General features: G+C 45.9%; 3 protein-coding genes across 3 annotated transcripts; 1 reads left to right on the top strand and 2 right to left on the bottom strand.

Moving 5' to 3' along the window:
• Positions 1-358: 358 nt before the first annotated feature.
• Positions 359-6,396, bottom strand: mfrp (membrane frizzled-related protein). Its single transcript, XM_068585828.1, has 13 exons — positions 6,333-6,396; positions 5,221-5,325; positions 4,398-4,535; positions 4,111-4,278; positions 3,807-4,026; positions 2,835-2,965; positions 2,620-2,745; positions 2,470-2,546; positions 2,215-2,363; positions 1,831-1,961; positions 1,531-1,665; positions 721-848; positions 359-583 (listed from the first exon to the last, which is right to left on the bottom strand). The coding sequence occupies exons 1-13, from the start codon at positions 6,394-6,396 to the stop codon at positions 359-361; spliced, it is 1,797 nt and encodes a 598-aa protein (XP_068441929.1).
• Positions 6,397-7,381: 985 nt separating this feature from the next.
• si:ch1073-280e3.1 (complement C2) lies at positions 7,382-14,790 on the top strand. The gene is made up of 19 exons (XM_068585390.1): positions 7,382-7,433; positions 7,532-7,638; positions 8,384-8,531; positions 8,631-8,816; positions 9,722-9,895; positions 10,460-10,573; positions 10,669-10,796; positions 10,887-11,028; positions 11,119-11,250; positions 11,367-11,471; positions 11,923-12,060; positions 12,179-12,276; positions 12,354-12,459; positions 13,171-13,318; positions 13,542-13,615; positions 13,724-13,815; positions 13,903-14,035; positions 14,483-14,532; positions 14,626-14,790. Exons 1-19 carry the CDS (start codon positions 7,382-7,384, stop codon positions 14,788-14,790), a joined length of 2,292 nt encoding a protein of 763 aa, XP_068441491.1.
• Positions 14,791-15,013: 223 nt separating this feature from the next.
• On the bottom strand, positions 15,014-21,463 carry pnkp (polynucleotide kinase 3'-phosphatase). The gene is made up of 17 exons (XM_068585193.1): positions 21,165-21,463; positions 20,566-20,612; positions 20,122-20,400; positions 19,111-19,386; positions 18,851-18,930; positions 18,713-18,770; positions 18,497-18,604; positions 18,329-18,400; positions 18,026-18,074; positions 17,516-17,586; positions 17,155-17,247; positions 16,952-17,048; positions 16,787-16,848; positions 16,286-16,395; positions 15,960-16,047; positions 15,563-15,630; positions 15,014-15,422 (listed from the first exon to the last, which is right to left on the bottom strand). The coding sequence occupies exons 1-17, from the start codon at positions 21,283-21,285 to the stop codon at positions 15,302-15,304; spliced, it is 1,800 nt and encodes a 599-aa protein (XP_068441294.1). The 5' UTR covers positions 21,286-21,463; the 3' UTR covers positions 15,014-15,301.
• Between the last annotated feature and the right edge of the window lie 897 nt (positions 21,464-22,360).

Genomic DNA, 22,360 nt, shown 5'->3' with positions numbered 1-22,360 from the left:
TTTTCACGTAAAACGGCGATAAATAGTGCACAAAAAAGGGAGTTTGAGAACTTTCATTTTGCTCATTTGGTTTCAAAATCACACAGAAAATATTAATACAATTTTTATTCAATGCACGTCAAAACTTCTTTTAAAAATGGCCGCTGTACAACGATACTCTGCGTGCACCACAAGCGTTAAAAGTTTTTTAATGCGGTGTGTGCTCATGCTACAAGTCAAAACTGCTTTCTACAACCCGACTCCTTGAACGCTGGAGTCCAGAAAACGAGTGTTGAGTCCTGCCGGACGCCGGCCTGTCGTCCCTCGAGCTGAAGTGAAATGTTCTGTAAAAAGACTCTTTGTCTTTTGTGAATAAACATCACGGCAGCGAGCACTCCACGGGGTCGCGTGAGTCCGGCAGCAGGTGGCAGTTGAAGGGCCAGCTGAAGGAGAAGAGGTCCAGGGCTTGGCTGCATTGCCGCTCGGCGGAGGCGCAGACGGAGCGGCACGGCTGGACGACGCCGCCCTGAGCGCTGCACTGCGGCAGGAACATCCCGCACACCAGCCGCCGCAGGGGCTCGAAGCACGCCAGCTCCATCAGCACCTGAACCGCCGGAAAACGGGAGGAAAGAGGAGCGCGTCAGGTCCAGCGGTCCCGCTGGGAACCGGCCCGTTTGACATTATACAGACGGTCGGTGTGTGTTTGGGAAGTCTAATGAAGGTTGTTTTGTTTTTATTTACCCGGTACTGTCGCAGGAGCGTCGCTGCCTCCCTCTGGTCAGAGATGGACAGCCAGATGTTCGGGAACGAGGTCAGGTTGTAGCTGAGGCCTTGACACATCTCGACCTCGATGACCTCGCACGACGAAGCTGAGGGCGCAGAGAAAACTAATCTTTCCTCCTCTTAATGTGTGGCATGTTATGGAAGCCCATTTACGCCACCAACAAAAAAAAGTTAGGACCAAAAAAAGTAAATTAATCAACTTTTTTTTTCGAAATTTTTTATTTTTTGTTGACTTTTTTCGAGGGTGTGTTTGCTTAGTTTAATCCCAGTTGAATTAGCAAGCATTTGAAGTATTTCATCTGTAAAGTAGTCTTCAGTGTGTGCTTCAGACTCTTGTGGTTTTGTCAAAAAAAGAAATATATATATATATATTTTTGTCAACTTTATCTTTAATTTTTTTATTAGTCATATATTTTTTTGGGCCATTTGTCCTATTTTTTATTTTGGTAATTATTATATTACATATATTTTTATTTTTTGTCCTATTTTCTTTTTCCTGATTTTTTTTTTCTTTCCTAATTTATTTACTTTGATCCTAATTTTTTTTAAATTTTATTTTGGTCCTAATTTGTTTGTTTTTTTGTGTGGAGAAAATGGGCTTCCATACTTTCTCCCTCTTAACAAAGGAAGTTCTCGTGTCATCGCAGACTTTTATTCTGCCCCGAGTTTTTTGTTATTTTTTGTTGTTGTGTCCTCAGCAAAACTCTGGGAACCAAAAACCTGCTGTATCGGTGACTGTGATCGGGGTCAGCGATAACGCGGACTCACTGAAGGGAGGGTAGGTGGAGTTGCCGCAGCTCTGCTCGTCTGCGCCGTCGGGGCAGTCGCTCCACCCGTCGCACAGCCACCGCTGCTGCAGGCACTCGCCCGTGCTGCAGGCGAACTGCCCAGGGCCGCACGTCCCTTTAAATCCAGACAGAAAGTAGGGCGTGATGTGAAAAAGAAAGTGAGGTGAGTTGGTTTGAAAGAGGTGGCAGGTGAAGGAAAAGAGGTAATAGAGGAGAACATGTTGAAAGAAAGAAGGCCAACACAGATGTTTTGGTTCCTTCGGCTTCATCAGTGACTCACTGCCCACGACCGACACGGCCTGGTACGTTGCGTTGAAGCCGATGTCGGCCACGCCCTCGTCGGCCACGAACACCACCGTCATGTAGGGGCTGGAGGAGGTCAGGTCTGGAGGGAAGGTGGTGCCGCAAAACCTGAGACACAGGAAGAGGGAACAAAAACTCTATAATATATAAAGGACACACATTTACGCCTTTTTAATGAGGCCATCTTGAGTTTTAGTTTCATTGGAACAAATGTGTTAGATCATGATCTAGCACCAAAGGAGGTAACACAATGGGGGATTGAGCCTCTGATGAAAGTATTGAATATTTATGTATTTATGAACTGGGTGTCTGTGGAGAAATTATCCATCAAACAAACGATGTATTGTGTTTTTTTTTCAACCTTCCCAGCACTCGTCCTGCTCCGGTGCTGACGCTGTCGTGCACCTCCACGTAGTCGAACTCGCACACGTCCTGAGTCTCCAGGCTGAAGTTCTTGAAGCTCAGCGTGACGACGTGACCCTCCTCCACGGATATGTACCATGTGCACAGCTGACGGTGACGGAGGGTCAAACAAAACAAACAACAAAAAAACCCCGGCAGATTAGAGAGGAACACGAGCCCAGAATGACGGTGCAGGTCAGAGAGAGGAACGCACCTGCTGGTGAGGGTAAGGCCTCGGGTGGTTGGGACTTGATATGAAACCACTCAGGCCGGTCTTCTGCCCGCCACAGTCTGTTGAAACACAAGAAGTGCTTTTAACGTGTGTTGTTGTTGTTTTGGGGGTGTTGCTGCCTCATGCGCTCACCTTTGTGTTTATGGCTGCAGTTGGCCTCGTCCGTCTGGTCGTGGCAGTTCGGATGCCCGTCGCACACGGACACGGGCAGCAGACAGCGACCGCTGTCACACAGGAACTCCTCTCTGGAGCAGCTCTCTGAGGACACACACACACACACAAGTAACACACACATGCACTTTAATGCTCCACACAGCAGTTGCATGAGGCCTTCTACTACTACTGACTGTGTCCAGGCAGCACGGCTCGGTATTGCGCGGTGAAGCCGCTGCCGGCGATGCTGCCGTCGGACCGGAAGCTGACCCACACCGAGCTGCTGTTGGTGTTGACCGTCGGCGGCGCCACGTTACCGCAGAACCTGCCGGAGAGAGAGATGGAGCTTTTTAAAGTCACTTCTTTCTCTCTCCTCTTTTCTGCATGTCACAGCCGGCGCAGTACCGAACTTTGCACTGTCAAACGTTTACGCAACGCCGCTTAGAAGCGTTCATTACGACACTTTCCAGGAATGGAAGCGGGCAGGAAGCGTCCATGTGTGTTGAAATGTTTCCGAGAAAGACGTTGGAGAAGCTCGAGGCGCTCGCCCGTCCTGCACAGAGCTTTAGCGCCACCTACCAAGCATTTAAGGTAATGAACGCAGACTGTTCCTTTAGGGAGGCACATGAGATAAGATCATATAATCCTTTATTAGTCCCTCAGTGGGGAAATTACAGGATTACAACAGCAGTATCAAAATAAAAAAAATACAAAATCAAGTAATATAAATAAATAGAATGGTAAAAAAACAGATTAAAAACAAAAAATAGCAGTAATAATATATCATAAATATATAATAATATATAATGAAATACAGATGGAATAAAAATATACAGATGGAATTTAAAAAAAATATTTAAAAAAAATCTTAAATATACTTATTAAAATGTTTGGAAACGTTAGTAAATAAGACGAGCACATAAGCTCATTTGAGTTTTGAATTTTTTGGACTATCTGCCATTTTTCTCCTGAACACACGTCATCATTTTGTCATGAAATCTCGGATGTTCTTCCTCTCCAGAGTGACATTAAGTTTAAATCTGCGTGCAAAGTTGAAGCTCTTCTCACAACAGAAGCACGAGCCTCTAAATCTGAGGAGAAACTCCGCGGTTGTGCCCCCGAGAGGATTCAATCCATGCAGATTATTTTTTGAAGGTGTGAACTACCTGGTGACCACGGAGCTCTGCTCCATCTGCTCCTGCACCTCCAGCCAGTCGAACAGGCAGGGCGACGGGCCCTCCACGGCCAGAGAGGACACGTGGATCTGGACCTGGTGGGTGGGCGCCACGCGGATCACCCACACGCACAGCGAGCCGGGCGGGTAGGAGCCCGGGTGGTTGGGAGAACTGAAACTGCCTTCGGAGTCCGTCAACACGCCTCCACAACCTGAGCGACGGAGAGGGGACACTAGTTAGCACCAAAAATATATATACTTACACTATAAATGTCCATTTAGCTTGAATCGCTCACGTGTTTCAGACGTCGGGATCCTCGCCGGCTGCGGCACAGGTGTGCTTTCCTGTTGGCTCCTGTTGCCGGGGATTGTGGGTAAAGTTCGGGCACCTCCATCTCCTGCGTTCAGCCCGTCTGCAGAGCTGGTGGACGGCGACGGGTCCTCCACCGCCTGGCCTTTCATCTCTGGACACATGGCAAAGGGGGAGGAGCTTGCAGTATTGCTTAAATCAGGATACTTTATGTTTTTTTAATGTAAAGTTTGCATTAAAAAAAAACATCCCTTCTTCAGTTTCTAGACTCACGCGTGAGGATGAGCGCCAGCGCCAGGCCGAGGGCCGTCAGCAGCAGCAGGGCCGCGGCGGAGACCGCCACGGCGCCCCAGCCCCAACCCGGGCCCCGCAGACGCATCACACACACCCCGAACACGCCGCGGCCGAGACCTGCATCACAGAGCACACATTCCCATTAACACAGGAGATGATTTTATGAATCAAACTTTCTGTTTTGCTAATTTATATTTATTGCACATTATTCCCCTTTCAGTTAAGACGACTGGGCTTTCTACAAATGTTCACTTCCTCATTTGTATTGTTGTGTTCTTTACCGACTGAAAACAAGGATACTTTTATTTTCTAGTCGGGCTCAAACACCAAAAACAAAAGGAGCCAACATTTCCCATAATGCAACTTGGTAGTTAATGTCTATGATGGACTCTTCCTGCCTGCTGAACCGCCACGTCTTTCATACACTTTTCCTTTTTTAAACAGACCAACTTTCATGCGTTCAGTCTCCAAACCCTGATGACATCACTATGACATCATCAGGGTTGTTTTTCTCCTCTTTTTTTTTTTTTTTTTTAGGAAACTTACTCCAGAGCCACAAGAGACTTTACACAACCGTCATCACATGCTAAAAACGGGATTAACCACCACCAGTTTACCGGGAGCCATGTTTCTCACACACACACACACACACACACACACACACACACACACACACACACACACACACACACACACACACACTTCACCATTCTCCAGTAGAATTGGACTTTAAACCCCTGCAGAGGCTGCAGTAACGTTGCTAATCCGACACAGGAAGCTTCGTGTCGATTGGCCGACTCACCGGTCGGTTTGATTGGTTCGGGCGTGGACGAGGACGTCCTGAATCCCTCCACTCGCTCCTCTCGCTCCCCCTCCAGCTCAAAGGCCGGGTTGCAGAACACATTCTGCAGGAAGTTGTGGAAAGGAAACAATATCAATACAAAATAAATGTATTCATACGCAATGAAACCTTTTACTCATTTGTTGAGGCGTTTTCCTGCTCCTGTGGTTGGCCTGGTTTGACCGTTAGCTTGTGGTTGCTACTGTTAGCATACTCATGAGACAAAGTGCTGCACATTACGACCAGTTTGATCACCTTATTTTCTAAATGTAGACGTCCGAGGCACTCTGCCTCTGATTGGATAAGATATCGGCTCAGCCAATCAGAGGCAGAGGGGCACGTTTTGTGTGGCTGCCTTTGTTTAAGTTTCCAGGGTAATACTATTAATTTTCGTTAAAATGAATGCCAGCGTGGGCAGCTTTTGTTGGATACCGTCGCCCACTGCTGCTCGGCAAACGGTCCATCGCCTCGCATTAAATGTTTAGTGAACGTCTACACATTTAATGCACAAATGAGAGATTTATGGAGGTCTATATCGAGTAAGCAGGAAGAAAAGATGCCCCCAGTAGGCCACAAACACTCTGAGCACTTAGAGCACTATGAACACTTGTGATCACTTTAATTCATCCCCTGGTGCAATATCACTACGTTTAAGTATGTTTACATACTTTTACACACATTTTAAGTATGTTTGAGTACTTTTATACACATTTTAAGTATGTTTAAGTACTTTTATACACATTTTAGGTATGTTCAAATGCTTTTATACACTTTTTTAATTACGTTCAAGTACTTTAATGTTTAAGTACTTGTATACACATTTTTATTCCATCTGTATGTGTAATATTCTTCTTACTGTTGATTTTTATCTTTATTTACTTGTGAGCAATGCTGCGGTAATCCTGTAATTTCCCCACTGAGGGACTAATAAGGGATTATCTTATTTTATAACAGGGTTACAGGTCTGTAAAGGCTTGAAATCAGGTGTAATTAACATTGTTGTAGATGTAAAGAAACAACTCAAAAAGTATTTTTAGAAGATCATAATGGACTAAATAGACCTCCCTCATCATCCTCTCTCACCTTGTAGATATCTGAAGAGTCGGAGTACACCGCAACTTGGCTGAGGTCGGACATCTTCGTCCCGCAGTCTCTTCTCTCAGAGCTCTTCTTCTTCTTCTCAGAGAGTGCGACGTCGTGACGGACTCGTCGGCGGTGACTTGGCGAGCGGCGCTGCTTCCCCGAGTCTCCTCCACATCGTACTCTCTCTGCTCCTTCAGCTCCACTGAGGTGCAGTAACGCTCACGGCCTTAACTCCTCCATCGTGAAAGAAGCTTTTTGTTGGATATCCAACAAATGTATTCCAGATTTAAAAATACCTCACACTCTGGCGTCCATGTTTGCTGCAGCTCTTCGGCCTTTTCGTCTCTTTCCAGCAGCGTCGACCTGCGTTCCTCTGGTTCCCCGATGGTGTGCAGAGGGAGCTACAAAAGAGTTTTAGAAACTCCTTCGATGTGTTGAACAAAGCCGAGTCAGCTGAGAGGACTGAGCCCCTGGGAGGAGGAGGAGGAAGATGGAGGTGGGCCTGGGGGTCCCTGTTAAACCTCCATAATCCCCATAACGATCTTTTAAGCTGTTTTATTCTCATGCAGGAACCTGCAGGTGCACAAAGACACCTGGTTTCAGACCCCTGAACTCTGCTTCACACTGACATCAGACATCACAGTCTTCGGCAGCAGTGACGGGGTGAGGTTGAAGGAGCGGTGGATAAGAGCTAAACGCGCAGGAGAGATTTAGATTTAAAATTTGCATTATTTGCCCCCAAAGCCAGCTAATGGCCTTTCAGTCGAGTGGCTCAATAGCAGCTTTTATGAGGCTTTAAATGAATGAATAATGTAATAAAATGTCACCAAGGACACAGATAGAGAAACGAGTACAGCCAATATTAAAAGTCAGAGGTCAAATCTGTGCTCTGTCCCAAATTGCTCAATCCCTCCCTCCCTGCCTGTCTGCTGTGTTAATGGGTAATCGTCATCAAATAAAGCAGCTGACTGCGGGTCGATGTGAACGCCATCGCTGTGGTTTCCCTCATCCAGAGACTCACAACATACCGAGTCCGGTCATGCATGCCGAGCTCATTCTCTGGATCCTTCTCGTCACGTCCGTCCAGGAGGGTGAGAGCTTTTCTTTTTTCTCACTTATCTGCTGCTCGCTCTTGTCAGATGTTTGTGGATCCCAACCAGCTGTGTGTGTTTTATGTCTGCTCCTCCAGCGGCGCCGCAGGACTACGAGTATGAGGAGGAAGCGTACGAGGAGCCACGGCCTCTGAACTGCTCGACCACGGAGAGCATCGAAGGTGGAAGTGTCACCTACTCTCAGGTGGAAACCACACGGAGACGAAATGATTACCTTTCATGAAAAATTAAAGGACACTCTAAAAAATTCGATTTGTTTATAATTTGCTATTGAACATTGGAAGATGTTTAAATTTGTCATTTTTGTTCCACAATAATCAAGTTATAAAGAAATTAATCACTACCAAGAGGTCACACAGCTCCTTTTAAGAGTGTGTATGTATTTGTTCAGCTCTCCTGAGATGATTTCTGGCTAATAACATTAATGTGAAACATCTCAAAAGGGAGATTATTCAGCCATCAAGGACAGAAAATAGGCAAAATGGATAATAATGAAATATTAATATGCTGATTTATCACAAAACAAACAATAAATCAGTATTACTCATGCACATAAAAGTGAATTACAGGCTCATTTTCCAATAAAAAGGAACTAGAAGTTTTGGAAAGTGAAACAAATCCAGTGTGTATTTCCTGGAAATCTCCATGTTGCTTTTCTTAAATGGCTTTTAAGTGATGTTGTCCTTTTATGTTTTTATTTTTATGATCTATTACGCCGTTAATTTGTTCCCATGTTTTGTATATTTTATACATTTGTTTGTTTTCTACTCTAATTTGTTCAATACCTTTATGCTCTTTTTTTGCTCATCTGTGAAAGCACTTTGTAAACCCTGTTTTTAAAAGTGCTAAATAAATAAAGTTATTATTATTATATTATTATCATTATCACTTCCTTTAGCTCCCAAAGTGACCGTGTGTTTCCCGTTCAGGGCGGCCTGGAGGGCAGCTCGCTGACCTTTCACTGCGGCGAGGGCCGCTACCCGTCGCCGGTCGCCTCCCGGCTCTGCGGCGCCGACGGCGAGTGGTCGCTCATGAGGTCGGCCAACGGGAGGCCGGTGTCACGAGCCACATGCAGAGGTACCGGGGGAGGGAGGGGGAGGGGTTTGGGATGCTGATGATGGCGTGTACCGACTCTCTCAAAGCCATCCTCCTCCATCCGTCCCCGCCTCTCTGCAGACGTGCTGTGCCCGGCTCAGCTCCAGCTGGACAACGGGGACTTCTGGCCCCGAGACCAGCGGTCCCGCGTCGGGGCCTCACAGAGCTTCTCCTGCCAGGACGGGTTCACGCTGCTCGGGTCGGCCCGGAGGAACTGCACCCTCACCGGGGAGTGGACGGGAACCGCGCCGGTCTGCGTCAACCACGGTGTGGGCTTTACAAAACCTTCCGTGATGAAAGGATGTGTGTGTGCATGGTTACGTTTCCCCCCCGAATATCCTCCTGCCTGAGGCGCAGCGAGCATGCAGCGACTAAGCTCATCAGTTCTGAGGTTTACATTTTAAAGCAGCTTTCGTTGAATGCAATTAAATGAGCCTCGCAAACAGATTTCAACTGTTTACTGCGACACAAAACAGGTCACGCAGCGAGTTTTGAGTAACAATTTAGTGTTTTACGATTTAACCCGTTGAAAACTGTGGAAGCCATTTTGTCTCCAGACCTCCTTTCACCTGTGTTTGAGTCGTTGTAGAAACCCCAAATTACTTCCAATACTTGTGTTTATTGTTTGTATTTGTTCAGCAAAGTCTTGGAAGAAAAATGTATATCTGCAAAAAAATCACTTTTAAAAGATATTTTGATCGTAACTATGAACATCCAGCATGATGTGAGCCAGATTCCCCAAAAATGTGTTTTATTGGAGCGTCAATAAAACACATTTTTGGAGAGATTAGGACCTAAAGAATCAGAATATGCAACACAAATCACAATAAAACAAAGTATTGGCCTGTTAGGAAGGAGTTTCAGTCAAAAAACTGTGTCGTTCGGGTCAAAAATGGAAATATTACGTATTTTATGCCAAAAGATTGTCTGAATGGGGCATGCTGGGACTTAAAATGGGAGCGGGAGGATTTTCACACGGTTTCCAAAAGGTTAAGCTAATGTTTCTTTTTGTGTTTTTAAAATGCCTTAGTGCATCATTTTTTAATAATATATTATCATCTTTTGGAAATATTTGTTTCATGAACATTTCTGTACAAGCACACACGAATTGTTACGGCTTAAAAAAATGTATTCTCGTTCCATATATTTTGTCTACTGTTGCCGTTCTCTAGCCGACGACTGCAGCGACCCGGGGATCCCGCCCGGGGCCCAGAGGTCGGCGGGTCGGTTCTTCACAGGCGAGAAGGTGACCTACCGCTGCCAGGCCGGTCTGGACCTCCTCGGGTCGGCTGAAAGGGTTTGCCTGGAGAACCGGGAGTGGAGCGGTTCAACGCCGCGGTGCCAAGGTGCAGAGAGGCGAAGACGACGCAGTTTTCTATTTAACCCGTTGAAAAACTGTGGAAGCCATTTTGTCTCCAGACCTCTTTTTCCCTGCCAGATTCCACAAAAATGCCTCCTGGAGAAATCATTAAGACACCTTTTTGGAAAGATTAGGACCTAAAGAATCAGAATCTGTAACAAAAATTCAATCAAACAAAAGCTTTGGCCTGTAAGGAAGGAGTTTAGTCAAAAAACTGTGTCAATCCAGTCAAAAAATACGTACTTTATGCTAAAAGATTGACTGAATGGGGCATGCTGGGACTTAAAATGAGAGCGGGAGGATTTTCACGCACGGTTTCCAAAAGGTTACGGTTGCTTTTCTTTCAAAAGGTCACTCAAGTTGGAAGCAATAAGGTAGCAATCTGCAACTTGACCACTAGATGGCAGGAAATCCCACGCACTGCGCCTTTAAAGCAATAGAAGCTACGTTTCAAGATATAAAAAAAAACAGAGACATGCAGGCAATTGGGCATCTAAGCAGCGGCAGTGAAATATTATTTTCAAAGTAAACCATCCGTCCTTCACTGCAGGCCCGAATACCTTTGACTCCGCCAGCGTCGTGGCGGCCGCCATGGCGGCGTCCTTAGCCGGAGTCATGGATGTGACCTCACCGGACTCCAAAAGGAAAGGTGCCATTCGCAATTAGACATAATACATAAAACCTAAAGAGCAACTCGCTGAATTCAACTGCAATGTGTGTGTGTGTGTGTGTGTGTGTGTGTGTAAGGTGAAATCTCCCTCGGCCGGACCGTCCGCGTGGCTGAAGGCAGTCGTATGAACGTCTACATTTTACTGGACACATCGGGAAGCATCAGAGAGCAGGACTTTGAATTATCCAGAGGCGCCACCATCGCTCTCGTCCAAAAGGTCCAGACAATAAAACACATTGTTGTGTTCCTGTGTGTGTGTGTGTGTGAGAAACATATCGCCTTCATGTCTCCTCCATTTCGCTGCTAGTTGGACAGCTACGAGGTGCAGCTGAAGTTCCACGTCTTGTCCTTCGCCAGCGAGGCCAGAGACATCGTGGACATCAGAGACGCGGACACGAGCGGCAGCGTGGACGACGTCGTGTACAACCTGGAGCAGTTCGACTACCACAGTAGGACTCGTCGTGGTCGTCGCCGCTTCCTGTTCAAAGTCCAAACTGAAAACATGCGTTTGACGGTTCACACTTTCTGTTCGCCCGCAGGCCACGGGAGCAGGACGGGCACCAACCTCCACGCCGCGCTGCGGCGCGTCGGCGAGGTGATGAGCTACTTGAAGAACAGCGGCGGGAACCGTTTCAACGAGACGCAGAACATCGTCATCATAGAGACGGACGGTGAAGACACACACACACACACACACACACACAGACGTGTGAAAAAGCATCTGTTTTACATGGTTCCTCTTCCGCTCAGCGTGTCGCCGCCGCTCATTTTCTATCCGCGTCCGCAGGTCACTCCAACACCGGCAACAAGCCTCTGCTGGCCCTGAACCAGATCCGAAATCTGCTGGGCTACAGCCACACGACCCAGGATCACACCGACGAAACAATGCTGGGTATCAACGCTTCAATACACCTTACACACACACACACACACACACACACACACACACACAGTATTTACATTTGAGCTACGCTACTGATTCTGAAGAAACACTTTCACTGGTCAGAAGCAGCTTTATTGGTCATGTGTGTTTACACATATGTGGAATTTGACTCTTCGTACGTATATGTAAACACACGATTGTGATCATAAATCAGATGTGTTGGTTTTTAAGTGTGTGTGATGTGCATGTAAACCGGAGGCGGGCTGTGGACTTTCTACCTGTGCCTTCAATGCTACAGCTCGGTGCGGCGGAAAAATACTTCAAATACATTTAGTCTGTTTGTGAAAACCAATTAAATTATGAAATAGCTATAACTTTGTGATTCTGTTCAGGCCAACGGAGAAGACTCATCCTGTGAATACAAAAGGCAACGAGTCTTTATTTGTTGCGTTTTGTTCAGACGTCTATGTATTCGGTATCGGGGATCGAGTGAACAGAGATCAGCTGAACTCTTTAGCCTCGAAGAAACGCGGCGAGAAGCACGTCTTCGTGGTGAAGGACTTCCAGATCCTGGGCCACGTGTTCAACAGCATCATCAGTGAGTAGGAGTGTTATGCCCGTGTGTGTGTGTGTATGTGTGTGTGTTCTGTCTTACACTACGAAGCTCATTGGAAGTGTAACACCGACACTTGACATGCTCGTGCTTCACCTCTTAGGCGACAAGAGCGTGACGATGTGTGGAGTCGCTCAGGAGCACGACGGGAAGCAGGCCCGCACCCGGCCCTGGCACGTCAGCTTGTTGACGGCGCCCAAGGTCAGTGACTCTCCGTCTGTTTGACATTTCAGATTGGCTATTTTCTTTTTTCTCGACGCTCTCCTCCCTCGTAGAAGGGGCCGTGCGTCGGGTCCATCGTGAGCCCGAACTGGGTGCTGACGGCCGCTCACTGCCTTGTCCGAGCCAGCACGGACGTCCCCGAGCAGCTGCACATACGGCACGGTCAGTACGGGGGAAAGCTTTCTGGAGATTCAGGGAGATTCAGGGGGAGCGAGAGAGAGAGAGAGAGAGAGAGAAAGAGAGAGAGAGAGAGAGAGAGAGAGAGAGAGAGAGAAAATAGCAAGAATGGACTGAAGAGGGGTGAAGCGGGCCGATGGGAAAACGGCTAAGTCGAGTGAAAAAAAGAATTTGTCCTGCAACAATCTTTAAGTAAATTAGCAGCAAAGCATAAAAACACACAGCAAAGTGTCAGAACGATGTATTGCCACATAGGTTTTTTACATACAAGGAATTTGTCTTGGCGGAAACGATAGACACAAGAAATAGGAGCGTATTCAATTTACAATAGAACAAAAAATTTAAATAAAGTGCGCAGACAAACTTTAAACAAGTGTAAAGTGACAGGTGTGTATGAAGTATGAACACTAAGGTAATCATTACTTCCCAGGCGGTGCACATTTATACACACTTAACAGACATGACGGCTGGTTTCAAATGTTTTCTCATGATGTTGAAGCTGGAGAGGGACTTTTAGAAACATACAATCTGATCTAGAAACATACAGCAGTGCCCACCTGACACATGTTCACCTTGAGAGCACATGTCTAGCATACCATTTCTTTGGCTTCGGTGCTCTACAAAAAGCAAACGGCGGCTCTGGATCAGTTCTTTTCCTGTTTTCCGTCCTAACGAGCGGCTCCGTCCGGCTCCCAGGTGAGGGCATGGCGGTTTCCCAGAAGGTGCTCGTTCACCCGGGGTTCAACGTCAGGGCGCTCGCGCGCAGGAACGTGTCGGAGTTCTACGACTACGACGTCGCTCTGATTCAGGTGAACGGGAGCATCCCGCTCTCCTGGGGGGCCAGGTGAGACAGTGAACACACTTTACCTCACCTCACCTTACCTTACCTTACCTTACCTCACCGCAGAGCTAAACTCAGGATTTTAAATCAGAAGCTTTCAAAATTTTGAAATGAAAAGGGCGTGTCTGGAAATTTTTGCCATTTTCTAGCTTAAAAAAGGGAATAAATCTGTTGCAACTATCATATGTGTGTGTGTGTGTGTGTGTGTGTGTGTCTCCTACAACAGACCTATCTGCTTGCCATGTACCATACCAGGGGATCGAGCCATGAAGAGAGTCAACTCCACCTGTCAGCAGCACAGTACGTGACCTTTTGACCTTTTCCGCCTCTCAAAAAAACCCGAAAAAAAGGCATTGATATATTATAAAGAGTACGCGACGACTCGTTCCGTATCCTCTCATGATTCAGGGCAGGAGCTGCTCCCGCACGAGGAGACGCCCGCCTTCTTCATCCATAAGAACAGCAAACTCAAGCACACGCACGTCCACACGGGGAGTCAGGTGAGGTGACGGAGGGAAAAGAGAAACACGTCGCTGCGATCAAAAGCGTCAGTCGTTTTTTTTCTTCTTCTCGAAACCGTCGCGCAGAGGCCGAGCTGCGTGGAGAAAGCGAGGCGGACGCTCAGAGAGCCCACCGACGTGACCCTGGAGGAGTACGTACCCGACAGATTCCTCTGCTCCGGGGGATCCGCGGCGTACCAGGACGCCCTCAGCTGCAAAGGTCTGGACGCCGCGTCAGTGAATTCAGTTCAGTGCAGCGGTTCTCAAACTTTTCTCTGGCACGCCCCACTTTGGAGGAAGCAAAATGTCCTACTTTGTCCAAAAGAAAATGTAAATCCCTTTCAAGTAAACCAGATTGTCCAGTCATATACACATCTTGGGATCCATCTGGGTAGTAAATTAATCTGGAATAGGAACACTAGAGGAGGCGTAAATCCTTTCTTCATGTTTCTTATCAGGGGATCTTAGCTCGAGTGTTTTAACCAACACCTTTAGTTTAGTTTTTTAGATTCAGCCCCTCCATGTGTCTTGTTCCATGTGGCTTTTTCCTTTGTAATGTGTTTGTCTGCTGCGCACTGTGAACTTTGTCTGTTGTCGTCTGTATGGCTTTTGGGGATCAATAAAGTTTTCTAATCTTTACACCGGGGCGTCTCTCTCTTTGGCACAGGGGACTCCGGCGGATCCTTGTTTCTGCAGAAGAGGAAGCGCTACTTTCAGGTCAGAGGCACTTACTGAAGCTTTACTATATTATATTTATGAGTCATTTCAATCGGCACCATGTGGACGTTTTGTCTCGTTTCCATCCCCCAGGTGGGAGTCGTGAGCTGGGGCACGAGGGACCCGTGCAGCCAGACCCACAAGGACACGAAGCCGCCTCCAGACGGCCGGGACCTTCACATCGACCTGTTCCAGGTGATGCCCTGGCTGAAGCAGCATCTCGGGGAGGACGTGCAGTTCCTGCCGGATGTCGACTGAGAAGCAAGAGCGTGACGCGGGATTCAACGGTTTAGCGTTTAAAAAAAAAGTAAAATGGCTGCAGAGGTTTATCAGTAACAAGTGTCTTTCTCTTCTTTGTTAAACAGAAGAAACTGGCACAGACTTCTTTCTTTTAGTGCTAACAGTTTGATGAAAGACCTTTTATCTGTGCGAGGGATGTGGGAATAATCACAGACATTGATGTCAAGTTGTTTTTCCCAAAGCTTTATTGTCAAAAGTATAACATGATTTTCACAGCTGTGGTGTAAAATCACTTTTTAAAGGGGACGGAAGCTTCTTTTTCATACAAAACATTAAAAAGAAAAGTAATTATTGTTGTTTTTAGTGATTCTTTCTTACCCCAACATATAATGGAAATATACACGTACATTCGTATGATTACGTCGAGTTGGTAAGAGCCCAAACGAGCTGAAGCTAACAGACTAACTTGGTCTCACTCTTTTGTTTTTCCTGTGAGGATTTGAAAGGCGTTAGGAAGCCGGCCGGCCAATCAGCCCTCTGAAAACTGCCGGTACAAAGTCTCTGATTGGCCGTCCTTGAAGTTCGGGACAAAGTGGATCTGCAGGATCTCGCAGAATCCCTCGGTGAGCGCAGGAGCCACGAAGTGTTTCCTGTCCAGACAGAGAGTCAGAGGTCAGAGGTCAACACCAGAGACGATGCTGAGAAGAGCTTCTACTGCAGGGATTTAAACCCCCACTGTGTCAGAATCTCATTTCAACACAGAAACAAATACAATCTGAGCATCACTTACTTGTAATGGTGGAAAATCATGTCGCTGACCTTGGCGTGTTTAGTGTTCGATGGAGCCATCTCACGGAACTGAGAACAACAAGGCGTTAAAATAATAATAATAATAAATAATGTTTATAAAATACAAAAACTAAATAATTACAAAATCACAAATGAAATAAAATAAATAAATAACGTACAAAAACTAAATAATTATAAATAAAATAAATAAATGAAATACAAAAACTAAAATTACAAATTTAATGAAACAAATAAATAAATAAAATAAATCCATATTACAATAAATAACAGACAAAAAGTAAATAATTCCAAATGAAATAAATAAATAAAATAAAACAAATAAAATAACCCCTGCCAGAATCGAACAAACCAAAGCGTGGAGAGGAGGAGCGACGTACCCGGTTGTTGTGCTTGGCCTCCTCCAGAGAGGCTGAGAAGTGGAAACAGCGACACTGCACACCTGCTGCCTTCGCCACGTCCACATACCTGGAAAACACACGCAGGGTATTTATTTATTTACTGGGTTCACAAACAAAGAAAAACAATTGCAGGTACAAGCTGCAGGCCGCAGCGACTTGTGTGTTTGAACCAGATTAAAGAGCCGGAAGAGGATTAAAAAGGACCCAGAGGGATGCACTCCAGAGAGAGAGAGATCCTGAGCGTATATGCACACTGAAACATGCAGGGACACACACACACAGACACACAATGAGTTGTGCTTCACCGTTTGCGAGACTCGGGGTCTGGGTTGGTGTTGTCCACAGCGACGCTGCGGCCTTCTTTCAGGGCGCGCTCGCACGCCGAAACGCAGCTCTGCCACGAACCGAGTGTGTCCTGATAGAGAAAGAAACAATAAGTCACCGGGGACTTCAAGGACTTCACCTTGAATGAGGAAGGTAGCGCAGTAGCAGCACGTTAGCAGCACTTAAATGTCTCTTACTGATCGCACTTTGTAGTTTGACTTTATTAAAGAAATTGTACTTTCCTGATTCTTGTTGGCACTCACGGTTGAATGCACTTATTGTGAGTCGCTTTAGATAGAAGCGTCAGCTAAATGACATGTAATTTAAAGGAAAGAGCCAAAAAATCATAATGATCTTTGTGTTGGCGTTTCTCATTATTGTTCCAATAACAGCATCTCTAAAACAGTTACGCAACGTGTGTGTGGAAGCAGAAAAGCTGGAATGAAACCAGATGTTCTGGATGTTCTTTAAAACCCGCTCACCCTGTTGACGTACACGTAGCCTTTGGGGACGACGTGGGCGTGGAAGAAGGTGGATTTCCCGGCTGTGCGGGAAGAGAGGAGGAAACAAGGTGAACGTGGTGTTGGTGTGAGGGAAGGGAAGAGGAGGCGTGCGTCGTGAGGGTTAAACCGCCCGTTGTCTCTCACATGCAGGGAAACCCACGGCCACGACGACCTCGGTGCTGCCGGAGGTCAGCGAGGCGGTCGGAGGGTCGTACAGCGCGGCGGCGGAGTCGAGCGTCCTCTGGAGGTTCAGGTGAAGAAGAACATGAAGATTCTCAACAAACCGAAGAAGAAGAAGAAGAAGAAACACACACACAGTGCACAGCGAGTATGTTCACTGTACTCACAGGGTCAAAGCTAGGCAGGCTGTAGGGGGCGCTCTTCCAGCCCAGGAAGTACTCCTCTGGGGTGTGGAACTGCACTCCGATGTTCAGAGCAAACTGCAAAAAACAAAAAAAAAAGGAAGAAACTTCTAAGCAAACGCTCACATTGGCTTAAATTCTTATCTTTCACTCATTAGGGTTCAATAGGAAGCATGTAGTGACATTTAGGATGACACACACACACACACACACACTCACACACGACCCTCAAGGCAGGATTGTGAGGAGCGGTATGTAGCGTTTGAATATGGCATCAGTGAAGCCACCCGTGAGCAGGAGTGTGAATGGCTGAGGCGACGCCTCTAATGAATCCATCACGTCTCACCAGTCGGTCGCTGCAGGAGAAATCCTTCTTCTTCCTCCCTGGAGCCCAGTTCTCTGGCCTTCCTGCAGCATCTGAGCACACACACTGGAAGTTAGACGCAGACAAAGGAACAGACACCTGCACCACTCTGCTGTCTTTAAAAAAATATTCATCTGGTTTATTCTATATAATATGTGTGTGTGTATGACGAGAGAAATGTGAGACCGGAGCTAATAGAGCTGATTCTGTATGTGTGTCTCTGTGTGAGTGTGTGTGTGAGTGAGTGTGAGTCAGTGAGTGAGTGTGTTGTGTGAGCTAGCAAGACGGTTATTTTTGTTGCATTTCTGCACTTTTATGATTAGTTTTTTGGTGTAGCATTAAACAAAAATCAGCTTCAAGATTTCAGCTAGTTTGTTTTTCGGGTTTAAGGAAATAGGCTTGATCCAAAAGTTGAATGCGATACCATATCAGACCACTGAGAGGCGCGGAAAGTTTATCCTGTTGTGCGACACACACACACACAACGCTCACCTCCGACGTAGAACGTCTCCGTCTTGTCCACGGTCACGCCGCCGTTGGCCTGAGCACGAAACACCAGAGAAGTCAGAGTTAAAACCAGAAACGACTGTTTATTGTCAAACAGGACCTCGCCGATGGGATTAAAGGGCGGCTCTCGTGACTCATCTGAATTTGCGTGCAGTGATGATCACTTTTGTTTCCCTCCGTCGCCGTGCAAACACGGCACCCGAGGCGTGGCGCTTCTACAACACGGGTGTGTGTTCATATTAATCCCTCTCTCTCTCTCTCTCTCTCTCTCTCTCTCTTAACATTCACCTTCTCACACAGGTGATTCCACATTCCTATCACCGGCTTCCTGTAGACTCCAGGGCTGGTGGAGACGAACACCTGAGACGCAGAGACACACGCGTCTGTTGGTTTTGAACAATAAATCAGGAGAACGGCGAGAGTCAGCAAAAAAAAAAAACCCGCAACACGACCGACCTGCACGGGGAGCTGCAGCGCGGCGAGGATGTCCTCCACTTTGGACTTGAAGTCGTCTGGTTGCAGTTTGCCTCGAGCGATCCCCATCTGGTTGGTGAAGAACACCACCTGTAGGAGGCGGAGAGAGAGAGGGGGGGGGGGACGGGGGTAAAACACAGTGACACATTGCACAGGTTGCTACATCTTCTAAACTGTTGCATTGTGGGTAATCCTCACCTTGAATCCTCTCTTGAGCAAGCTGGCCAGCCGGGGCTGAATCTCAGGGTACAGGATCCTGATCAATGGACGCAAAAGCTGATCAATATTACGATGAATCAGAGAGAGACTATTTCAAAAGGGAAGGTGCAGACAAACCTCCAGTCGTCTGGAGAAGTGGGAAAGACTTTCCCCGACTTGGTGGTGATGATGCAGCCGTCGATGTCAAACCCAGCAATCTGCACGACGAACAATAAAACAATAAACTGCAAACCACAATTATTTTCATTTTTGATCAGAAAAGATGGAAATGGATGGATTAAAGTTTTCAACCACAAAACTCTCTGATCTCAGACGCTGAAACCGGTTTCAGCTGGAGGATTAATCACTGAAGCCGCTCTACTGGAAACGGCTCCCACCTTTTCACTCCCTCTGACGCCAGCAGCCGTGTAGAGCATCAGGCTGCCGATCTGCTCCCAGCTGCTCTGGAGACATTCCTTCGAAGAGGATGAAGAGGACGACGAAGGCCGGGTGCCGTTACCGCTCTGCGTCATCGACTTCTCTGCCAACTCCTGCAGCTGCTTGAGCTTCTCCTCCACCATTCTCTCCTCGTCCTCATCTTCGTCCTCCTCTCCTCGTCTTTGGCGCTTGACCTCAGGGCCTCCGCTCTCTGGACTCAGATGTCTTTTAGTGGACTTTACAGGAGAAAAAACATTATTATTATTAAAGTTGCTAGTCTTCAAAGTTGTTATATTTACAGGAATAGGCAAATAAGATACATTAAATAATACATGTGTTGAAACAACAAGGAGTAATTTGAAAAACTGGATTAAAATACAGTTTAAATAATGTTGCAAATTCTCTTTAAACGGATTCAATTTCATTCTGTGGCACCAAAATGTTAATCTTTCTTGTGATCCAGTGTTAACTTTGAACTTACACTCATGTGTTTTTATTTTATTTTTAATGAATTGAGCAAAAATAATCAATTCCCTTCCAGAAATTTAAAGGACAGATTAAACCGAGAATCTGAGTTTTATGACGATGGCGCTGAATTTCTCTCAAGAAACCAGTTCAGCTCAGTGGGGATTTGTTTTTTATCTTCTTTTATTTGGCCATTTTGTTCCATTTATTCAACCAACAAGGAATCAAAAGTTCTCTCTCGGGCCGATACAAGTGACATCATGCTAACTGACTGACTTTTGAGATAGCTTGCAATTGTGTTCAGGAACACAGAGCAGATTAAACTTAATGATTCCCTCTTTTGATTCTCTCTTTTATAGTCTCTTTACTAGATCCAGACAGCAAGCACAATAATATATGTATGTTAGTTTAGGTAAGCGAGCATCTGGCTTCACTCGGACTAAAACTAAGACAACATCCTTGTTGGTGCCTTAATATGTGTCAATACAATAATTAACATGTGAGACCTTCATGGGAGAGGTAGAAAAGAAATCCTTTAAACTGCGTTTGGGGATTGAACTGGACTGCGGCCCTTTGTCTTTCCCGGTCCTTCCTCCTTTTGTCTTGTCGGTGGCTTTCAGGCCTTTCTGTGCGCTGCTAGGGGCCGTTCCGTTTGAGCTCGGGGAGTAGTGCAGTTTAAACGGGTGGCTCTGGTAAACCAGGAAGAGGGTGCCACCGTGGCTGAGTTTACCGGACTGGCTCCGGCCCAGTTTCTCACCGTCCAGGAAACTGGGATTGGCCCCCAACTGTTGGAAGAAAAATAAGATATGCGTGAGCTTTGGAGCGCATCCTGTATGCATACACAGCTAGTTCAAAGGGTGTTGGATAGCCAGGGTGTGTCTAGACGATGACATAACTAAGTGAATCATGAACTGTGCCAATGGGATGGGACTCCAGGTTTGTTTTCATACCTGAGTGACAACAACATCCTGGTCTGCGTAGCAAGCCACCACCTTCACTGAAAGAAACCCAAGGAAAACACCTATTACCATAATGGATACTCACAGACACATAAACACACACAGTTGGATGTTCATTTGGAGCAGAATGGTGACAATTTTTGAGAATTATTTAATAGACTAATCCACTTTTTTAAGCAATAATGCAGAAACATGCAATGTGCATGTCAGCTTTACTAAATGTCCCTTAATAGACGAGATGACTAATCCAGAACATAAGCAGATGAATCAATAATGACAGATGATTGCAGCTCTGTATTATTTACATAGGCACAACTACTGTGGCGAGATACTGAAGACACCTTTTCTATCAATGTTGGTATTTGCTTCCCCATCGAGGGTCTAATTTCATTATTTTCATGAAGAAGAAAAAAGCAGTGTTGAATTACTTGCTTTTAAATTAAACTCAGCAACTTCTCCACGTGCACTCTCACTGTTATTATAAGCAGAATTAATTAATGGCTTGTGAATTAAAACAACTGTGTTCACGCCAAATGGGCTGCGTGAAGTGTATTTTTTCGCGTGAGGTGTCATAAATAAAACGTCCTCACCCTGGTGCCTGGAGCACTTCTTGTCGGTGACTCCGGTGTCCGGGCCCCGGCCCAGAATCACTGCCCGTCCGTCCTGCAGCGGGACCCGAGCTCCAGAGCGGCCAACCAGCGTGCACGACATCTCCGCGAGCGGCTCCTACTTTGAGCTTTAATGGCGTGTTTGTGGAAGATTTAATTAATTTAAAAAGTATGAACCGAAACACAGAAACAATATACTTATCACACGGAGGCGCCCGCGTTTATTACACGCATGACACGTTACTATGTTTTGCCACAACTTCTTTGTATCTAGCCGGTTGTCAGTGAAGCAAACCGGATGGGGGCTTATTTTGAGGGTGCACCCGCTGTCCAGGGTGAAAATAGGCTCGTTTGGAAACGTGACGTCCTTGAATGTTCCGCTCATGATTTTTGAGTTTTCCGGGATTTCAAACGTCTTATAATTCTTGATGATTGTCAGAAAATAAAAGCCACGCCCCCACCACGGTAAAGTATACTTCATCTCATTGAATTCAGATTGTTTTTAAAAAAAAGTAAAAATGTTGTTTATTCTGCATCGTAATGAGTTTCGGGCTTGAGTGTTGTGTAGCACAGAAAGTTAAACATACCTGAGCGACTGAGCTGTTTGCGTCTCCACCCAGTCTGTCAGACAAAAGTAAAAGAGAAAGAGAAAAAGGTAAGATCAAGACACACGCATGAAATAAGACAAGATGACACATTTTCTATTCCTGTACTTACTTCCTAGTTTGGATGCATCACTTCTATATGCGCATAGATTTGTCTAATTAGAAAGAAATGCCAGATCGTCACCTTTCCTTCTTGTTATACTATTTAATCTTATGTTTTTAATGACTCTACTATGGCATATTTTCGAAACACGGTTTGTGACTATACTAATGTAATGTTTGTTGAAAACCTTTTGGTTTTTACTTTAGTTTGTTTAATTTAGATGCGACATAGAAAATGTTTCAGACATATTTCAGCAGAGCGTTCATGTTATATTCACGTTATTTCTAACTTTATATTCAAAATGTGCCATATTGAAAAGAATTAGAATAGCCCCACACAACACAGACTTTTGACATTGAAAGAGGGGGTGCTGGTGTTTGCAAAAAGCAGATATATTATACTATTCAACCATCATTTAAACACATATGGTCTTGCTGCTTTATTTTACTGCCACTATGTTGTGCTCTAAA

The sequence above is a fragment of the Clinocottus analis genome, unplaced genomic scaffold (genome assembly GCF_023055335.1).
Source record: "Clinocottus analis isolate CAN_PGR_092001 unplaced genomic scaffold, fCliAna1.0.p SCAF_2, whole genome shotgun sequence".
Classification (NCBI taxonomy): Eukaryota; Metazoa; Chordata; class Actinopteri; order Perciformes; family Cottidae; genus Clinocottus; species Clinocottus analis.
The sequence above is the reverse complement of the archived record's forward strand: the minus strand, read 5'-3'. Positions and strand labels throughout refer to the sequence as shown.

What these genes read in the sequence shown, in the direction of transcription:
- mfrp (XM_068585828.1), bottom strand. Translation starts at nt 6,396, where the DNA reads ATGTCCGACCTCAGCCAAGTTGCGGTGTACTCCGACTCTTCAGATATC. An exon ending in GGCCTTACCCTCACCAGCAG is followed by an intron (nt 2,364 to 2,469) that starts GTGCGTTCCTCT and finishes CGTCACCGTCAG; the next exon opens with CTGTGCACATGGTACATATC. An exon ending in CTCCACCTACCCTCCCTTCA is followed by an intron (nt 849 to 1,530) that starts GTGAGTCCGCGT and finishes CTGCGCCCTCAG; the next exon opens with CTTCGTCGTGCGAGGTCATC.
- si:ch1073-280e3.1 (XM_068585390.1), top strand. Translation starts at nt 7,382, where the DNA reads ATGCATGCCGAGCTCATTCTCTGGATCCTTCTCGTCACGTCCGTCCAG. An exon ending in GAAAGGTGCCATTCGCAATT is followed by an intron (nt 10,574 to 10,668) that starts AGACATAATACA and finishes GTGAAATCTCCC; the next exon opens with TCGGCCGGACCGTCCGCGTG. An exon ending in CGTGTTCAACAGCATCATCA is followed by an intron (nt 12,061 to 12,178) that starts GTGAGTAGGAGT and finishes TTCACCTCTTAG; the next exon opens with GCGACAAGAGCGTGACGATG.
- pnkp (XM_068585193.1), bottom strand. Translation starts at nt 21,285, where the DNA reads ATGTCGTGCACGCTGGTTGGCCGCTCTGGAGCTCGGGTCCCGCTGCAG. An exon ending in GCCTGCCTAGCTTTGACCCT is followed by an intron (nt 17,049 to 17,154) that starts GTGAGTACAGTG and finishes CTGAACCTCCAG; the next exon opens with AGGACGCTCGACTCCGCCGC. An exon ending in GCTACGTGTACGTCAACAGG is followed by an intron (nt 16,396 to 16,786) that starts GTGAGCGGGTTT and finishes TTTCTCTATCAG; the next exon opens with GACACACTCGGTTCGTGGCA.